Source organism: Manis javanica, chromosome 7, assembly GCF_040802235.1.
Source record: "Manis javanica isolate MJ-LG chromosome 7, MJ_LKY, whole genome shotgun sequence".
NCBI lineage: Eukaryota > Metazoa > Chordata > Mammalia > Pholidota > Manidae > Manis > Manis javanica.
Window position 1 is genome coordinate 19,064,574 of NC_133162.1, and position 18,982 is coordinate 19,083,555.

At 34.5% G+C, this 18,982-nt stretch overlaps 1 protein-coding gene across 12 annotated transcripts in view; it reads right to left on the reverse strand.

Moving 5' to 3' along the window:
- Positions 1-18,982, reverse strand: part of ADD3 (adducin 3) — a 164,276-nt gene that overhangs the window by 27,016 nt on the left and 118,278 nt on the right. For 10 of the 12 annotated variants that reach the window (XM_017677489.3, XM_073240445.1, XM_073240447.1 and 7 more), the window contains one exon: positions 4,174-4,397. In XM_017677489.3, the coding sequence (XP_017532978.1) occupies positions 4,174-4,368 (195 nt within the window). In that variant the 5' untranslated portion in view covers positions 4,369-4,397. The remainder of the gene's footprint in view (positions 1-4,173; positions 4,398-18,982) is intronic. The other 2 variants (XM_017677508.3, XM_037001288.2) reach the window with 1 other exon arrangement.

Genomic DNA, 18,982 nt, shown 5'->3' on the forward strand with positions numbered 1-18,982 from the left:
TATAGGTCTCTGGCACATAGTAAGTGCTTAAAAAAAAGTATTATACTTTGCTTCTATTAGTTTCTCTCTTGATTTCCTTTTTTCCCCAAATAAACTCAGCATTTTATTTATTTATTTTTATTTATTTATTTTTTTTGAGAGGGCATCTCTCATATTTATTGATCAAATGGTTGTTAACAACAATAAAGTTCTGTATAGGGGACTCAATGCACAATCATTAATCAACCCCAAGCCTAATTCTCAACAGTCTCCAATCTTCTGAAGCATAACGAACAAGTTCTTACATGGTGAACAAGTTCTTACATAGTGAATAAGTTCTTACATGGTGAACAGTGCAAGGGCAGTCATCACAGAAACTTTTGGTTTTGATCACGCATCATGAACTATAAACAATCAGGTCAAATATGATTATTTGTTTGATTTTTATACTTGATTTATATGTGAATCCCACATTTCTCCCTTATTATTACATTATTATTTTTAATAAAATGCTGAAGTGGTAGGTAGATGCAAGATAAAGGTAGAAAACATAGTTTAGTGCTGTAAGAGGGCAAATGTAGATGATCAGGTGTGTGCCTATAGACTATGAGTTAATCCAAGCTAGACAAGGGCAACAAAACATCCACGAATGCAGAAGATTTCTCTCAAAACAGGGGGGGGGGTGAGGTTCTAGGCCTCACCTCTGTTGATCCCCAATTTCTCACCTATGGCCCCCCTGCGACTGTGCCTGTCTTAGGTTGTTCCTCCCTTGAGGAATCTTACCCATCTCTGGCTAACCAGTCATCTTCTGGGGCCAAATAGGGAAATGTAAAGTTGGTACGTGAGAGAGAAGCAATATTTAAACTCAGCATTTTAAACAGAAGGTTTACAAATTTGTTTCTTACAAACATGAATTAAAAATATCTTTGATTCTGTTATTTATTGGTTACAGGTTTTATCTCACAGAATGAACTCAAAATTTGTAGGAGACCTTCAAAAGTTTTATGAGAATTATTTTGGCAGAAACACTCCAAGTTTGGGCTTAGAGGAACAAACACAGTACAAAAAGAAAATAGGCCTTTGATCTCCGAAAACCTCTACATAAAGGAAGCAAGCTGAGAAAAACACAGTTGCAAACACAGGCTACTCAAGGAAAAGGCAGAATGATTCCAAAGGTGGAAAAGCCCAGAGGGCAGAGCCAAGAGCTAGGGGAATACTGCTAGTGTCTGGCCAGAGGTTCCAGCTTCAGGCAAGTTCACTCTGGATTCGGTGAGACTGAATAATGACAACGGAACATTGGAGGTAAAAGGTCTTACACCAAGCTTTATTTTCATGATGGCAGGTTGAGTGCTAGAATCACATCTGCATCCAGCAAGTCCACTATCTGTGTCTGCTTTTGCCTCCTCCAGCTGCATAGAGCACTGGGTGGAGTTCTTTATATAGCAACACAACAGTGTGTAAGTGTGCACCTCTACAGTAGGCCAATTATTAAATCACTGCATCTGCTCAGAGGGCAAATAGATTAGGGTCAGGTGAGGATCCTGGCCATAGGAACTTCCATTTTCCCTACTAGTAAGCAGAAGGACTTATGACAGGAACTCATCACGGGAACTTCCAAACATTTGCCCAGATGGATTTCAGAATTGGTACAGACCAATTACTTCATTGTACCCCTAATTTTTCCCCTTTCTGAACAGGAATGTCTATAGCAGTTATAGCCTGCCTGACCACTGGGTGTGTATGGGAGGACAGATGAATTTGTCTCTTTAGTTCTCAGATCCATGGATTGAGAGGAGCTGAACTTAAGCAATTACACCTGAGAAGCATAATCTGTACCTGGATGAGATTTAGATAAATTTCTGGATGCAGGCTAATTTGTAATGGGATGAGACTTTTGCAGGGGTGATAGGACAAGGTGAGTATATTTTGCATGTGGAGAAAGGTAAATAAATTGTGATCAGACAATGGACAATCCTCATCGCAAAAGATAAGAGTTTAATTCCTCTCCCCTTTTAAGTACAGCTGAATTTAGTGACTCACCTCTAAATAAGTATGGTGGAAGTGATGGTGTTTAATGTCTGAGATAAGGTCATAAGAAGCACTGTAGGCTCCTCTTTGTTTTTTCTCAGATACTTGCCCTCAGGGAGATCATTCAAACAGCCTCAGATAAAGATCCATGTGGCAAGGAAATGTGGCCTTTTGCCAAGAGCCATGTGAGTGACCTATCTTAAGACCAAAAACCTCCAGCCAATTCAAGCCTTCAGATGACAGCAGCCCTGGCTGATGTTCTGACCATTCAGTGAAGCTGGTCCTGAATTCCTGACCCACATTAACAATGAGATAATAAAAGCTTATTGTTTTAAGCTGTTAAATTTGGAGAGATTGTTAGTTGGCAATAAAAAACTAATATAGGCCACCACACATCAGTTCCTTTGGTGCATAAAATTCCTCCACTGTATTAAAAGAAATTTGAAAATCACTGTCCTAAAACATGGCAGGAAGACAAAATTATATATTTTTCCAAGTCTTCTGAAAACAAGATTTTAAATTCACTAGCAAAAATCTAGTGATTTTTTTTTGCCAAAAAACAAAAACAAAACCCATTTCATCTTTGTTCCTCACTGGGCTAAAAATGATCAATCTCACTACATGAATATAGAAATAACAACCTATGTCTGCCCTTTCCCATTATTTTATTAAGTTCCCTGAAGCATAAATAAAATTGATACTTCAAAGTTGATTTAAAAATGGATATACAGAGGTATAAACAAAATTAGATAATCTATTCAGTTATACTGTCTTTAGTTTAGTGGGGAAATTATTAAATAAAACCCTGACATGGAAATGTAGCTTAGTACTTTTTTATTTTAAACTTTACAGTTAGAATTGAATGGTCCCTGGAGCACTTCCCAAAGAAATCTCAATATTTAACATCCTTGAAAGAAACCTGAACTTCACCTTATTCTTTCAGTTACTTTTTACTACATGTTACTGCAGTCATTTAGCTAGTAAGTTAGGTCTTAAAAGTGAGATTTCTTTAAGGAGGAAATATATCTGTTTTGATCCAAATAATAAATGTACCTGTCAAACATTTATAAACATAGAAATTCAGGTTTGTATAAAAGAAGGCACTGAACATTTACTCCCTCATGATGAATTCTCTGGTTCCATTCCACTGGGAAAGGGTTTAAGGGTTTATTTAAATGTAGCTTTAAATTTAAGATACACTTAAATTCCTTAAAGCCTGCACTGCTTTTATAACTTGTGCTTACTTTTATCTAGGTCACTGGTATAGGAGAATTACTCCGAGTGGAATTCTCCTTTGGCTTTGGATTCAACCTCTGTGATTAAATTCACAAGGGCACAAAAATGATTTACTAAGGCTACCTCAGGCAGCTCATGCCTTGGTGCTTATTTTAGTACCTAAATTGGAAACCTGATATAACCCCAACCTGGGCATCATGTGTCTGTGTGTGCTGATCTCTGCCTTAAGGAGCCCATGATCTTCAGTATGCATTAAGTTACAAATTCATTTTAAATCTTAAATCAAGCCATTCTCTTATTTTCCATCATTTACATCATGTGACCTTTGCATTCCACTAAGGGTTTGTAAGAAAACTAATAACTTGAATACAATTTACAAAGTCTGGATATTACTGTGCGGACAGAATTTTCAGCGTGGGCTGAGTTTATAAACCACTTTTAATTCGATGTGTATGCACGTGTGGGGGCCTGCATTAGGTGTATGTAACATCAGGCTGCCAAAACATAGGCGTCCTCAAAACCTTCAGTCCTCCCATGCTACTCTAAATGTCAAGGTACCCAAAGGAAGAAAATATGTGCAGGGGATATACCCAACTCACTTCCTAACACTTCAGCCATGCCTTTCTTTCTTTACAGATATTCAGTCTGAACTGGGTGTCCTTGAGCTTTGTAGCAGCTTTTGTCCTCCTTTAATAAAGCATGATACTCAGAAATGACACAAGCAAAACTTATACCACCAAGAAAATGCTAGCATGTTACTAGAGGTCTGCAAATTAAATATATAGATTATGTGTTCATTTTGCCACTGAAAAATGGGGGGCAAGTAGTTACTCTTTCTCCACCCCTCTTCTAACCTGAGAGTAGTTTAAGATACCTCCTACCTTATCAAAGAGGAAGAAAAATTATAGCCTTCTAGTTATTTCAACTCACAGGACTTTGCAAGATCTGAGTAACACGTTTCCTCTGCTCCATCATATTGAAGTCTTGTCGGAGATCAGGAGACATGTTCCTCTCCCTAATGTACTCTGGGTCATTTTCATTGATGCGGTCAAAATACCTCTCTTTGTGAGGCATGCTGGGAGGAGGAGGAGTGGTGATCACGGGTTGACTGGCATCTGAACTCATGCTTCAAGTCTGCCGATTCCCCTTGGTATCTACATTAAAAAATAAAATGAAGGACATTTGTGATAAATTCATTAACAACTTCAAATTTTATATAGGACGAGCCAAACTTTTTTTTTGCTCTAGAGTAATAGTGGCAACTTTCTTTAAAAAGTAACGCCTCAAAAAATATTAGAACAATGTATTATTAAGGTCAAAATATCTTAGATTATAATGCTAAATTGAAAATTAATATTTTCAGAGCTAACAGAAACTTGTGGTTCAATTATGTCATCAATTGCTAACTGAAATTTTAAAAGGAGCAATGACTGAAATATCCCAAAGGAAAATGCCGTATCTAAGAAAGTTTCACAATTAGTACTGTCAGTAGAGCTTCTCTTGCTCTTACTTATCCATTTATGTTAGACCAAACTTTATAGCCATGTCTAATAAACACTGTTTTTTTATACCAGAGTGTGATTTACTAACATAGAAGAGAAATACAGCTTCAAGGTTTTCAAATGATTCAATGACTTCCCAGGGAAAATGCAGAAATTAGTAAGGTTGTTACATAACATTTAGCAGATAGTGCTTCAAATCCAAGTAAGAAACAGTAAAAAGGTATTTAGAAACTACACGAATGGCTGACTGACTGAATTAGCATGATTATCACTGATAATTTAGGATGATCCTGGACTTTATGCTGGGGAAATGGATTCATTTGGGCTTTGCCACAGCTGGGTACCTAACCACATACAGCTGGATCAACAGGACAGTCACTTAACATTCCCCCTTGCCCCAGCCTGTAATCGCTGCGTTAGAAGTTAGTGGTTGTCTAGTTTGGTGCTTTTCAAACTGTCTATGGTGAAGGACCTTCTCCAATTTGCTGTGAATCAATACTTTTATCAAACACAAAATCATGCACTTAGATATCAGGACAATGTCAAACTGCAAGAAGTTTCTCAACATTTAATATGATATTCTGTGCTTATCACAGACTGAGAGTAGACAGTCTGTAGACTGGCAGGGGATCATGAGTGGCTCTCAGAGCAGCACTGACCGAGCGGCCAGTCACAGTCACTGCCAGCTAAAGGAATGCCTCCTCCAACCTTAGAGGAAGTAGAGTGGCATAAACCTCAATGCAGAGAAAGGGAGAACACTGATTAGTACATCTTTTCCCCTAGTTGTTCTTTTTTTTTTTTGAGAGGGCATCTCTCATATTTATTGATCAAATGGTTGTTAACTCCCTAGTTGTCCTTTTGAACTGAGTACAGAACATGTAAAACTGCAACAAGGAAGAAGAAAAGGAAAAAACAAATTGTAAAGTTGGTTTTGCTTAACACAATTTTCTCTACATTCAAATGCAACTTGTTCAACATAGATGAAAAATATTGAAATATTCTTTTTCCATTACAGAGAAAACAAAGTCTGTAGACTTGCAACTCTGTAGATTCTTCACAGCTCAGTGTTCCAACAGGACACTTTCCTAGACAGATCCAGGAGGAAAAAGGCAAAGACCACTTTCTTCTCAGAGATCTGAATCCCTGAATAAGACCAGAGACTTTGGGTCTCTGATCTTTCAAACATGTTAGTAACGACTAGTGGGTCACTGTATTTGTCTCTAATATACTAGTCTTCTCTGACAGAATTACTCTCTAAAGCTGCCTTGACCCAGTGTAGCCTAAGTAAATTAATTATAAGACATTAAAAACTCTTGCATTAATTCTGGTCCTGGAAATGTAAACTCACTGTTAAAAAAAATTTTGTCAAAACAAAACAGAGTTTGTTAAAACTCTGTTTTCTCCTACTTGCCAACATCAATCTCATACACAACATTTTATAAGGTACCTAAATTTTTAGCGTACTATACAAAAACACTCATGAAATATGGCTTAAAACACTTGATAACATATCACTTTCACAGAATTCTGATTTTGTGCCTAGAAAGCAACTAATCATGAAGGAAATGTAAAAAATGAGCTTTTATATTACTGAGTCTTCCACATCCTAATTCATTTAAAAATTGAAAGAATGAATTCTTCACTCAACTAAAGAATGAATATGTGATTGCTAAATATGTCCTTCACAGGATAAATGACCAGTTTTTTTTCTTTTTTATACAACATCCACTACTAATGGGGTGACCTTGGCCATATTACATTCTTCAAATATTAGGTTTTGCTTTTTATTAGCTTAGCTTACCAACCTGTGGTATTTATCATCTTGCTATTATTCAAAAATGTGGTGCACAGAGCACCAACTGTAAGAAACCTTTCTTTTTTCATATCTAGCTGGGATATCAGAAGTCAAGAGGTCTAACAGTCTTTGGAATCTACTTTTCTTAGAAGCTGTTTATAATAAGAAAAAAGGCAAAGACCACTTTCTTCTTAGAGATTTGAATTCCTTAAAACAGTTTACTGCTAGTAGATAGGATGTTCAAGGAGAATTAAAGTTAAACAAAAAAGCAAAGCAAAATAACATATATTAGTAAATACTGAGTTGACTTTTAATGCCAAGTACACACTAAGTGGGTACTCAATTAATTGGGACATCACTTAACAAAGAAATCAATTCGTTACCACAGTAGGCCACCACTGGTTTCTTAAGTCATTTTTAAAAAGACAGTTCTCAAATACTGCCTTCAACTGGATTTTACCTATTCCTCAATCACAAAAGCACTATTTAGCCTAATGAAAGAATAGTTAGATAATAAACTTAAGTCTAACTGAATTTGCTGGTCTTTTAAAAATAATTTTAAGAAAACACAGCAAAAAAGTAAAGAACTATGGTGGTACATTCATTTCATTGTTCCCCGCATTGGTTTAGAAAAGCTTATGAAAAAACTTATGCAAGCTTATAGTGTGAAGAACTCTTTATGATGAATTTCTTTTTATACGAGTAAGGTAAAAGAAGATACATTTAACCATCCACTTTAGTAATAAAGGAACATATTATATATATATATAATTTAAAAAATATATAAAATATATATTTATATAAGAAATATAATATATATACACACAATTATAAATATATATAATTATATATATATATAAAACACTTCATGCTCTTTCACCTTTCTATCTTATACTTATCTTTGCAACTACACAATGAGATAGAGGTTTGATAATCTGGAGATTTAGTGTATTAAACATCCTGCCAAATATCATACTGCTTATGTCTTTTTAAGTATAGTATCAGGCACATTAGGCAATATTCAAAGTCACAGTTGCTGTCTCCTAGTTCACTTTACAATGACACCTACTATTTCATATATCACAAAACATAAAAGCCCTACAAAATTTTAAGACTTCTAGTCTACATTCTGTTCTAAATATTTAACAATTAAAGCTTATACAAGCTGTCAAAAATGAGGAAATAAAACCAAAAAAAGGAAGTAAGATTAGAAATGATTCAAGATAGAAGAGAAGGAATGACTCTAGCATCTTACTATACAGATAGATAGTGACTGCAGTGGGGTGGGGGTGACTTGATAACATGGGTGAATGTTGAAACCACAATGTTGCTCATGTGAAACCTTCGTAAGATTGTATGTCAATGGTACCTTAATTAAAAAAACAGAAAGAAAGGACTCAAAATACTCTCACCTTCTAAAACTTCAGAAGCTCATTAGTTAACTTAGCTTTTTCATGCAAAAAATTTCCAAGTTTTATGTACTTGAAGTAAGAGTTGGGAATTTATATTAAAGATACAGAATAAAAAATAAGAACAGTAGCTTGTCGTTTAAGTGTTTTTCTATATACAGATGCTGAACAATAACTGTTAGGCCAATCATAAGCACTACTTGTAATTTTGCACACCAATGACTTCAGATTGAACTGTTATTTTAAGCTTTGAAAAAACTTAGGATCCATGAGATTATCTGAACATAAACAGAATTCAGAAAAATATGAGAGAAGCTTGCAGCATTATTCAAAATAGCCAAGAAAACAGAAACAACCTAAATACCCATCACCAGATGAATGGATTAAAAAACACAGTATACATATATTAGATATATATTAATATCTATATAACTTATTTATTAAATATAGCATATACAATGGAATATATTAGCTTTAAAAAACAAGGAAATTCTGCTATTTGTGACATGCATGGACCTTGAAACCTTTCAGTGAAGTAAGTCAGAGAAAATAAAATACTGTATGATCTCACTTAAATGTAGAATCTAAAAACATCAAATTCATAGAAACAAAGAATAGAATGGTAGTTACCAGAGACTGAGGGGATAAGGGAGATGTTGGTCAAAGAGTGCAAACTTCCAGTTATAAGATGAGTAAGTTCCTGGATCTAAGGTACTACATAGTGACTATATTTAACAATATTGTATCATATGCATGAAAGCTGGTATGAAAACAGCTTTAACATTCTCACCATAACAGCAACAGCAAAATGGCAATTGAGGTAAAGGATGTGATAACTTTCACAATATATACATGTATCAAATCATCACACTGTACACCTTAAATGTATACAATGTTATATCAATTATATCTCAATAAAGCTGGAAAAAACATGAGAGAAGCAAACTGAATTAGATAAGCATGCATAGTTACTCAAAGGATACCTATTACTGAAAACCTTCCTGGAAGATTATACTACTAAAGAGAAAATACTAAAGACTTTTTACTCAATCTAATAAATTTGCTTAGACATTATAAAAATAAGTGATTTCTATGCTTAGAGAAAAATCTCCAAATTAGTCTGAAATGATAAAATGAGTCCCTCTGCAGAGCACTCACAGTAAAGTAACTTGCTGTTATTTTATATAATATATATTGATATACTATATATCAGAGGTCCTCCTTCCTTCCTTCAAAAACTATTTATTGAGCACCTACTATACCACCGGGCCTTACACTAGAGATATGGATGGAATGTTGAAGCAAATCCTCTGTAACCTCCTAGTCAGTTCAGAGATTGCTAAACACAGTGAAAAGGATTTTACCTGCCACAAGGGGAAGCTTACCAGAAGACACAACATTTTCTCACACTAAGGAGGGTACATACCCTGGAAAATGGAATACAGTTAGTAGCGGAATAAACATAACACATCTGTAGGATCAATGTTGCTTAAAGATTTTGAATAAAAAATTTGATTAGTCCTACTGGTAACTTAAAGCATTTTAATAAATTATTCTTATAGTAAAAAGTTACATGAGTTTTAAAGAAATGGGTGAATTTCATGCTTGTTTAGGAGGTGTTGCATGCTTACTAACAGACCTAAAAGGCTAAGCAAAAGTTATTTGCTACCGTTTCTCATCAAGTTGTACCACGTCAGGTGTCTAAAAAATTGAGTTTTCAAAGCGACATGTTAAAAATATATTAGTATTCATTATTTCTTAGTGTACATACTGTTCTCCACTAAAAATTTACCCAGAGGTTTCATCATGGTATTTTGTAATGAAGTTCAACTGTTTTAATATGAGGAAATCAAGCCTATGTCACCTACTGATGTTAAAACATGTCTATTCTTTTCTGGGAGCTGGGAAAAAATGCAGTCTAAGGAAATGAGCAATACTAAGTAGGTCCCTAATGCTAGGAGCTAAATAGACCTCTTTAAATAAACAACCTCACTTCAAGCTAGTTTCAGGACTAACATTTTAGGTTCCTAAACTTAATGCCACTGAATTGTACACTTTAAAATTCCTATGCTTGAATAAATTTAACAAAAATTTCAACAACTCATAAGAAGCACAGGTAAAGTGGTCCCAGTTTTATTAATCTGAAATTTATTTTTCTCATATTGTTTTCCAAGATTAAGAGTCAGAGTATCACAGGAAATAGATGTGAGTTCATTTACAACAGGTGTGAAAACCTTACTACAACTTTACATCCAGTGTTTCCTGACAAGAATATATATTCCATCCTAACAACAGTGATTGTTCTTAAATTCCATGTTTGATCTGATCACATCTTTCTCTTTCTTAAAATCTTAAATGGCTTCCCTTCATCCATAGGATAAAACTCCTTATAGCCCACTTGTTTATCATTCCATCATCGCCTCCATGTTTCTTTCACAGAACATACAATTGCTTTATCTACACTAGGAAGATCCAAGCCTAAACTTTAGTAAAATAAAGAATATACAATAATAATAAATTTATATAAAATTAAAATAACTTAATATAATGCTCAATTACAAATTCTTTTGTTTTCTTCAAAACTACTATATATATATATATATATATATACACTATAAACATTCTAGTGATTCTCCAAACGCTTGACAGTATTCTTTAAAATGGCCTTTCCAGGATAGCCTTTCCAAAAAATGGTGCTGAAGCAATTGTACATCCAGAGGCAAAAAGAAAAAGAGACAAACTTGACCTAAGTCTCATAATTTAACTGAAACTAATTCACTCCGAGGTATACACACAAAAGAACTAAAAATGTATATTCAAAAAACTTGTACATGAAAAGCTCATAGCTGCACTATTCACAATAGCCAAAAGGTAGAAACAACCCAAATGTCCATCAACTGATGAATGGGTACACAAATGTTGTATATCCACATAATGGAATATTATTCAGCCATAAAAGGAATGAAGTACTGATACATATACAACATGGATGAACCTTAGAAACATGATGCTGAAAAAAGAAATCAGACACAAAAAGGCCACCTATTATATGATTCTATTCATAGGAAATAACCAGACTAGGCAAATCCAACGAGACAGAAAGCAGACAAGCTGTTTTCAGGGGCTAGGGGAAGAAAGATAAGGAATGACTGCTTAATGGGTACTGGGTTTCTGTCTGGGGTGATGAAAAGGTTCTGAATCTAGAGAGTGGTGATGGCTGAACATCACTGGGAATATACTGAATGCCACTGAATGTACACTTTAAAATGCCTAAAGTGGTACATTTTATGTCTTTACCCCACAATAAAAAGATTAACTCAAAATGCATCACAGACTTAATTATAAAACTATAAAACTTTTAGAAAACAACAGGAGGAAATCTTCAGGATTTAGAGCCAGGCCAAGAGTTCTTAATTTGACACCAAAACATGATCTATAAAAGGAAAACTAACATACTGGACTTCACCAAAATTCAAAATATTTGCCTGAAAATACCCTCTTAAGAGGAAGGAAAGACAAGCTATAGACCATGTGAAAATATCTGCAAACCAAACATACAGGAAAGGACTAGTATGTATAACATAACAAATTCTCAAAACATAATAGTTAAAAACAAACAAAAACCCCAATTCAATTAGGAAATGGGAAAAGACATGAATAGACATTTCACTGAAGAGGACACACACACGATAAATAAGCATGTGAAAAGACGTTTAAAATTATTAGTCATTAAGGCAATGCAAATGAAAATCACAAGGTATTGGTACACAAGTAACAGAATGCTAAAACAAAAAGCAGTGACAACCTCAAATGCTGGCAAAGATGCAGAGAAACTGGATCCCTCACAATTGCTAGTGGGAATACAAAATGGTACGGCCACAGGCAAACAGTTTGGCATTTTCTTAAAAATTAAAAAACTAAATATGCAACCACTACAGGACCCAGCAATTGCACTCCTGGTCATTTAGCCCAGTAAAGGGAAAACATGTTCACACAAAAACCTATATACAAATGGTTATAGTAGCTTTGTTTGTATGTAACAAAGACTGGAAACAATCTTGATTTCCCGACAGGTGAATGGTTAAACAAAATGGTATATCCATACTATGGAACATTATAAATACAATGAGAAGGAATGAATCACTGTTCTACATGATAGCCTGAGTAAATCTCCAGTGAATTATGCTGAGTAAAAAGGCCAATCCCAGAAGGATATATAGAGCATGATTCCACTTATATGATATTCTTCCAATGACAAAATTAAAGAGTGGGGAACAGATTAGTAGTTGCCAGGAATGGAGGAGGGATATGCTTGTGAGGGAGAGTGGGGAGGAGGTGGGTATGCCTCTAAAAGGACAACCGGAGGGATCCTTGTAGTGATAGAACTGTTCTGTATCTTGACTGTGGTGGTGGTGGACACAAGGACACCCACATGTGATGAAACTACCCAGAACACAAACACATGCATGAGACTACAAGTCAAATGGGGAAAAATGGAATTAGGACCAATGGATTATGTCAATGTCAATATCCTGACTGTGATGTTATACTATTTAGTTTTACAAGATGTTACAGTGGGGGCAGGGAGTGAAGGGTAACAGGATCTCTCTGTATTAACTATTATTATATGTAAATTAACAATTCTCTCAAAATAAAAAAGTTTAGTTTAAAAAAAAAGGCCACTCCACAATAATGGAAAAAGGCAGATTGCTAGTTTCTACTTTACATAAAAATGTGACCTTCTGTAGCAGGGAAAAGCTGAAATTGTAGTTAGTTTTAGATAGTTTCTGTACCAGAATGTATTTTAAAACAGTTCAGTCAATACAACTAAATTGCATTTGAATAAAAATTCGTAGATCCTGTTAGCATTGACTGGTTACTGCAAAATACTCATGATGACTGGTTTAGAGCAGCTTTGGAACTTAAAATCTGCTCAATTTAAGGAGAGCTAAAATATTAAACCCCTGGGAGACAAAATAAAATACTATAAAAAAGCATTTAATGGATATCATTCAGATTTCAGTACTAGTCTTTCTAAGTAAGTCAGGAGACATAGCAAATGGTAATAATTAAGTCAACTGTTGGCTTTGTAATGGAAATTTAAAAAATCTTGCTGTAGTCAGATCAGTTTAAATATGATCGTTTTCTATGAGATATTTTCACTTAGTTGAATATAGTTAAGATGTACTAGGGTCTTTAGCTGATTATTAGACTAAAAAACTTTTATTATATTCTAGAGATTTCCTTCTATGCAATTCTTTCAAAGCATAAAGGTACAGAGTACTGGACTGAGGAGACCAGGACTCAGGTCTTTACATTGCCACCAACTGTTGTGTGACCTTAGGATGGTCATGGGACATTCACTCACCAAGAGTCTGAATCCACTATATGCCAAGGTCCTACTATGTTGGGATACAACAGCAGATAAAACACAGGTCTTCCCTATGTTTGCAGTTGAGAGAGGAATACAAGGTAAATGGGCAATTACATCATAAAGGAGCTGTGATCAATTGTAAAATAAAAGGGCTATCTCAAAAGACCCTACAGATTTTCCTGTGATCTATCCCACTGTTCACTTCTGATCTAGTCCCATAATAAGGCAGATAAGGAACCTTGAGATAGCTTAGTTTGCAATAGTTAGTTATTCCTTACTTTAAAAACTACTATCAGTTACTGAGCTCTTACTACAGCCAGGGACTTCACCTACATTAGCTCAGTTATTCCTCATAATCCTATAAGGTCGGTGTCATTATCTCCATTTTACAGGTGAGGAGATAAAGCTACTGAGAAGTACTTGTCCCAGGTCAAAGAGCCAGCAAGTGGTGGACCAAGGATTTAAATCTGATCTGTTATCTATAAAGTGCCCAAGGTCTACATCACAACCCAGACCCAGGGGTATTAAATAATTTTCTTTTCAAATGCCAACGATTGGTTGGAAAGGTTTTATACACACATACACACACACATATGGAAGTCAATATCTTTGCTGTACTGCCTCCTAAGGAGGAATGTTTTAAGGGAAGTAAGTGGTAGATTCTAGTTTCTCTTAACAACTAATGTAAGTATAAATATTTATGCTTCCAGGTGATATGTGAAACAACTCAGTTCCAGGGCTCCTCCTCTTTAAAATCAACCAACCCTACTTTTAATACCTCATACATATATACAGCCATACTTTCTAGTACTTCAGAGCCATATAACCAGTGCAAACCAACATAAACTCCATTAAGTGAAAAAAATTAGTCTTTCAACAGTGTGCTTTGACTGGAAAACAATGTAGAAACAGATTTTTTTTTAAAGTAATGTTATAAGATTTACTGTCAACACTACGGATTTTCCTCTGGCCATGCAGATTAGAAACAAGATATCAACATTAACAAAATTCTAGTTTTAAAACTCTTACCCGAATATTTATGTAGTAACCATCCAACATATATGTTTAAAGAACATTAGGTTCAAGACACAAATAGATGAAACACTCTAGAACAGTGGCTTTTAAGCTTTTCTAAAAGAACAATCCACAATAAGAAATACATTTTATATTGAAATCACATACAAATACATGAGATAAATGACTGAAGTAAATTCATTACATACTTTCCCTTAGTATGCAGTACATTTTGATACTTTCTGTTTGAATATACTACATTTAGAAAACAAATGCTGGTCAAGTTAATTCATGATCTACTAATGGGCTGTGACCCACAGTTTGAAAAACACCACCCTAGAAACTCTAAGTTATGGCTAGATGGGAAATAGAGAGGAAAAGAGGTAGGGGTTTGTGTGCATGTGTGAGTGAAATAGGAAAAGATGTAGGGGGTGTATGTGATAAGGGGGATGAGTATGTGCTAGAGAGATGGGAGGGATATTTTTTTAACAAAGAAATGTTTATGGCAGGTTATAACAATAAGATCCTAGTGATTTGTGAGATAGATTTTTCTCCACTTGGGCACTTAGAAAGTGTTGTCTGTATTATTCAATGGTCAGTTTTGTTTTGTTTTGTTTTTCCTTGACTCTTATCTACTTCCAGTTCGAATTTTCAGATCTCTTTGCTTACGTTTGTAGTCTCTACAATGGCAGACTGAATTATATCACAATTCCTGTATTACAACTCCTTCCAAATCAATCTGGTTTGTATTATTTCTAGGCTGGGAATAGTAAAAACAATCTTATGAAAAATTTTTACTAATAAAAAGTCTTTCCAAACTTAACTTTCTTGGCAGTTTTAACAACTTTTTCTACAACATAAGCAAAAAGATGGCTGTACTTTCAAGTACCAGGCCTATTGTTCCATATTTAAAACAATAATCAAAGATATGCCAGACCTCAAAGCACATTTGGTCAAAACAACAACAAATGCTGGTTTACTGCATTAGTTTTCTTGATGAAAGTTACTGTAAAATTGTGAAGGTATGTAATGTTCTAGAAAACAACTTAGACTCTGCACAAACTATGAGAAGCTACACCTCATCTTGACCAGTGAAATTTTATTCATTTTAAATTCTAAAACACATGAACTACTTGCAACTGCCAGCCAAGATTTTATATACAACTGACATGGAAATCGAAAGATCTGGAAAACTGGACTAGAAGTAGATAAAAGTCAAGAAAAATGAAAAAACAAAAAATGGCACTGAGCAGCACCAAGAAATAGGGAAGATACTTCTAAGTGCTCAAATGGAAGATTAAATTATCCTGCAAAACACTAGGCTTTTATTGTCACAACAGCTACTGATTCTATGAGAGCTCTCTTTGAATATTTCAGACTAGACTCAGGAATCACATCTTACAGATGATCGGAAACTGTACTCAGAGGTGTTGAGTGATTTTTCTAAAGCCACCACGCTCAAACATCAGGTATTGCTATAAAATCACAATCATGACATTTATCAGCATTGCGATGTCATTCACAGATTGCCCCATGGTCAAAATGTACTCTTTCCATGAAATATAAGGAAAAAACCAGGTCCATCATACCGTTTACTCAGGTATTTTATAAATACTATTGACTAAAAGGAACAGTCTGTAAGGAAGGGATAAAAACTGTAATGCTTGTAAATGGTCTTAAAGGTACCACTTAAACTGTCTACCATGTTCAGAAAAGTAGGCGTAGAAATGAGGTAGTTGTATAATGGTGGTTTCCTTCACTTAAGGAACACATTTTCCTTAACTACATTTTTAAAAATTGAAAAGAATAAACATATTACCAATAAATCAAGGATCTGCGTTTTCACTTAAATTCTTTCAAGGCTTTGAAGCAAAAATTAAGAGAACATCGAGTCCAAAACTCTTGTTTTCTATATTAGATAACTAATAAAAGATTATCTTCACAAAGAGGTGCGCCCAAGATTGTACATGTAGCATCTTCAGGGGTGATCCATGTTCTCCTAGTCCAGGGCTCTTCTCCACAACATAATATTGCTTCCTCATAATTGGTCACCCTGTATACTTGGTCTTATCCATAAGTACTTAGCAAGCCAGATAAATAAAATACATGAAAGTGAGGAGTATCAGAAGACAGGCAGATGAAGAAGCTTAATGAGGTAGGCAAAGATAAATGGTAAAATAAAATACCATGAAACATTTCACACAATTTTGAGTTCTAAACAAAAAGAAACTACATGCAGGATAAGGGCCCTTACACTGGCTCAAGTCCCTCTGAAAAGACCACCATATGGACAGTGATCAGTATTTTCTAAGTTGTGACCGATAACCCAATAGATGACCACTATATCTTTATTAGAAGGTTATTAAAATGATATTGATTGTGCTTCAGGTAATAATAAATTATATTCAAGTTTACAATTTAACCTTTCAAGTTAATTTAGCATCATTTTCAGAGTTTTTTATTTATAATGAAACAAATCAATCCTCAGAAAAAGATATCAGCAATATCCCCACTTCATGGATAAAGAAACTGAGGTTTAATAATTTACCTCATATTACCAAATGTTCTTCAAGTAAGGAATTATTCATGGTTACAGATCTTAACAAGTGTGGAAGAGCTGACCAAAAAAGATGGACTAGTTCAAAGACCTGTCATTTCCCAGAAGTATATATAGCTATTACAACCTTCACAACTGCCTTTCTTTATTGCACTGCTTGGAAATACATTATAGGAGCACAATATTCAGCACCAAAATAGAAATGGTAAATATTCTCAAAGTAGCAAAATTTAACTCTTATATGACTATTACATTGTTATAAATGTAGAAACTTAACTGTCTGGCCTACTGCCAAAATCTTAAGATTGAATCAAATCAATTCTTAGATTTCTGAATCCTTTTTTTTCTTTTGAAATTATTTGTTAAGTAATCTTTAAAATAACTATATTCTAAAAAGTCTAGGAAACAATAAATCTATGGTTGATTAGTAAAAGATACTATTAATCTGAGTCTTACTTAAGTATCTAATTTAAAGTCAAGGAAAAAAATACCAACAATAACAAAATAAACTAGTTATGGAAGAAACACCCAGTATGTTACTAAGTGTGCTGTATTTAATGGAAGTTGATAGCTGGCTCAGCATTCACAAAAAAACAGATAAAAGAAAACAGTCAATTGGAGGGCACAGCTATGAGAGTATTTTGGTTTTAAGTTTTGATTTTCATAAATAAAAATAATACTGCTAATTAAGAAAAACTATTTCAGCAAACATGAAAAACACCTCCTGCGCTTGTACAATTGGAACATAGGAATAGTTAGATGTAACCATAATATACATTGTTCAAAATGTAAGTGTATAGCAGTAAGTACAAAAATTTCAAGTAGATGCTTGCTAGGTAGACACTCAAGACTAAAGCCATTCACTGATGGACAATGCAGAGGAAGAATATAAACTTTTCATCACTAAAGCACTAATACCTGATGAAGAATATATTATTGATCAACACTGCCTGTTACACAGTACAGTGAGCCAGACTTCTGTATTTGAAGAGTGGGATTTGGGGAGGAGGCAGTTCCTTGCTTAGACATTGGTAGGAGGAGAAATAAAATTTATTGATAACTTGAAAAAAAATATTTCATTAGAAATCTGTCAAATTTATCAATTATAATGGCCATGCAAGAGGCAGAGTTACAAACTTGAAAACATGTACAAAAAGTTCAGAGGAACACAACACAAAGAAATAAAAGGCATCCAGATTGGTAAAGAAGTTAAACTGTCACTGTTAGCAGATGACATGATATTGTACATGAAAAACACTAAAGAATCCATTCCAAAACTACTAGAACTAGTATCTGAATTCTGCAAAGTTGTAGGATACAAAATTAATACACAGAAATCTGTTATGTTCCTATACACTAACGATGAATTAGCAGAAAGAGATATCAGGAAGACAATTCCATTCACAATTGCATCAAAAAGAATAAATACCTAGGATTAAACCTAACCAAGGAAGCAAAAGACATATACCATAAAAACTACAAGACACTCTTAAGAGAAAATAAAGAGGACACTAATAAATGAAAATTCATCCCATGCTCTTGGGTAGGAAGAATTAATATTGTCAAAATGGCCATCCTGCCTAAAGCAATCTATAGATTCAATGCAATACCTATCAAAATACTGACAGCATTCTTCAATGAACTGGAACAAATTGTTCTAAAATTCATATGGAACCACAAAAGACCACGAATAGCCAAAGCAATGCTGAGAAGGAAGAGTAAGCAGGGGGGGATCTCGCTCCCCAACTCTGAGTTCTACTATAAAGCCACAGTAATCAAGACAATTTGGTACTGCCACAAGAAAAGACGCATAGAACAATGGAATAAAATAGAGAGCCCAGATATAAACCCACACATATATAGCCAATTAATATATGATAAAGGAGCCATGGACATACAATGGGGAAATGACAGCCTCTTCAACAGCTGGTGTTAGCAAAACTGGACAGCTACATGTAAGAGAATGAAACTGGATTACTGTCTAATTCCATACACAAAAGTAAACTCGAAATGGATCAAAGAACTGAATCTAAGTTATGAAACCATAAAACTCTTAGAAGAAAACATAGGCAAAACTCTCTTGAATAT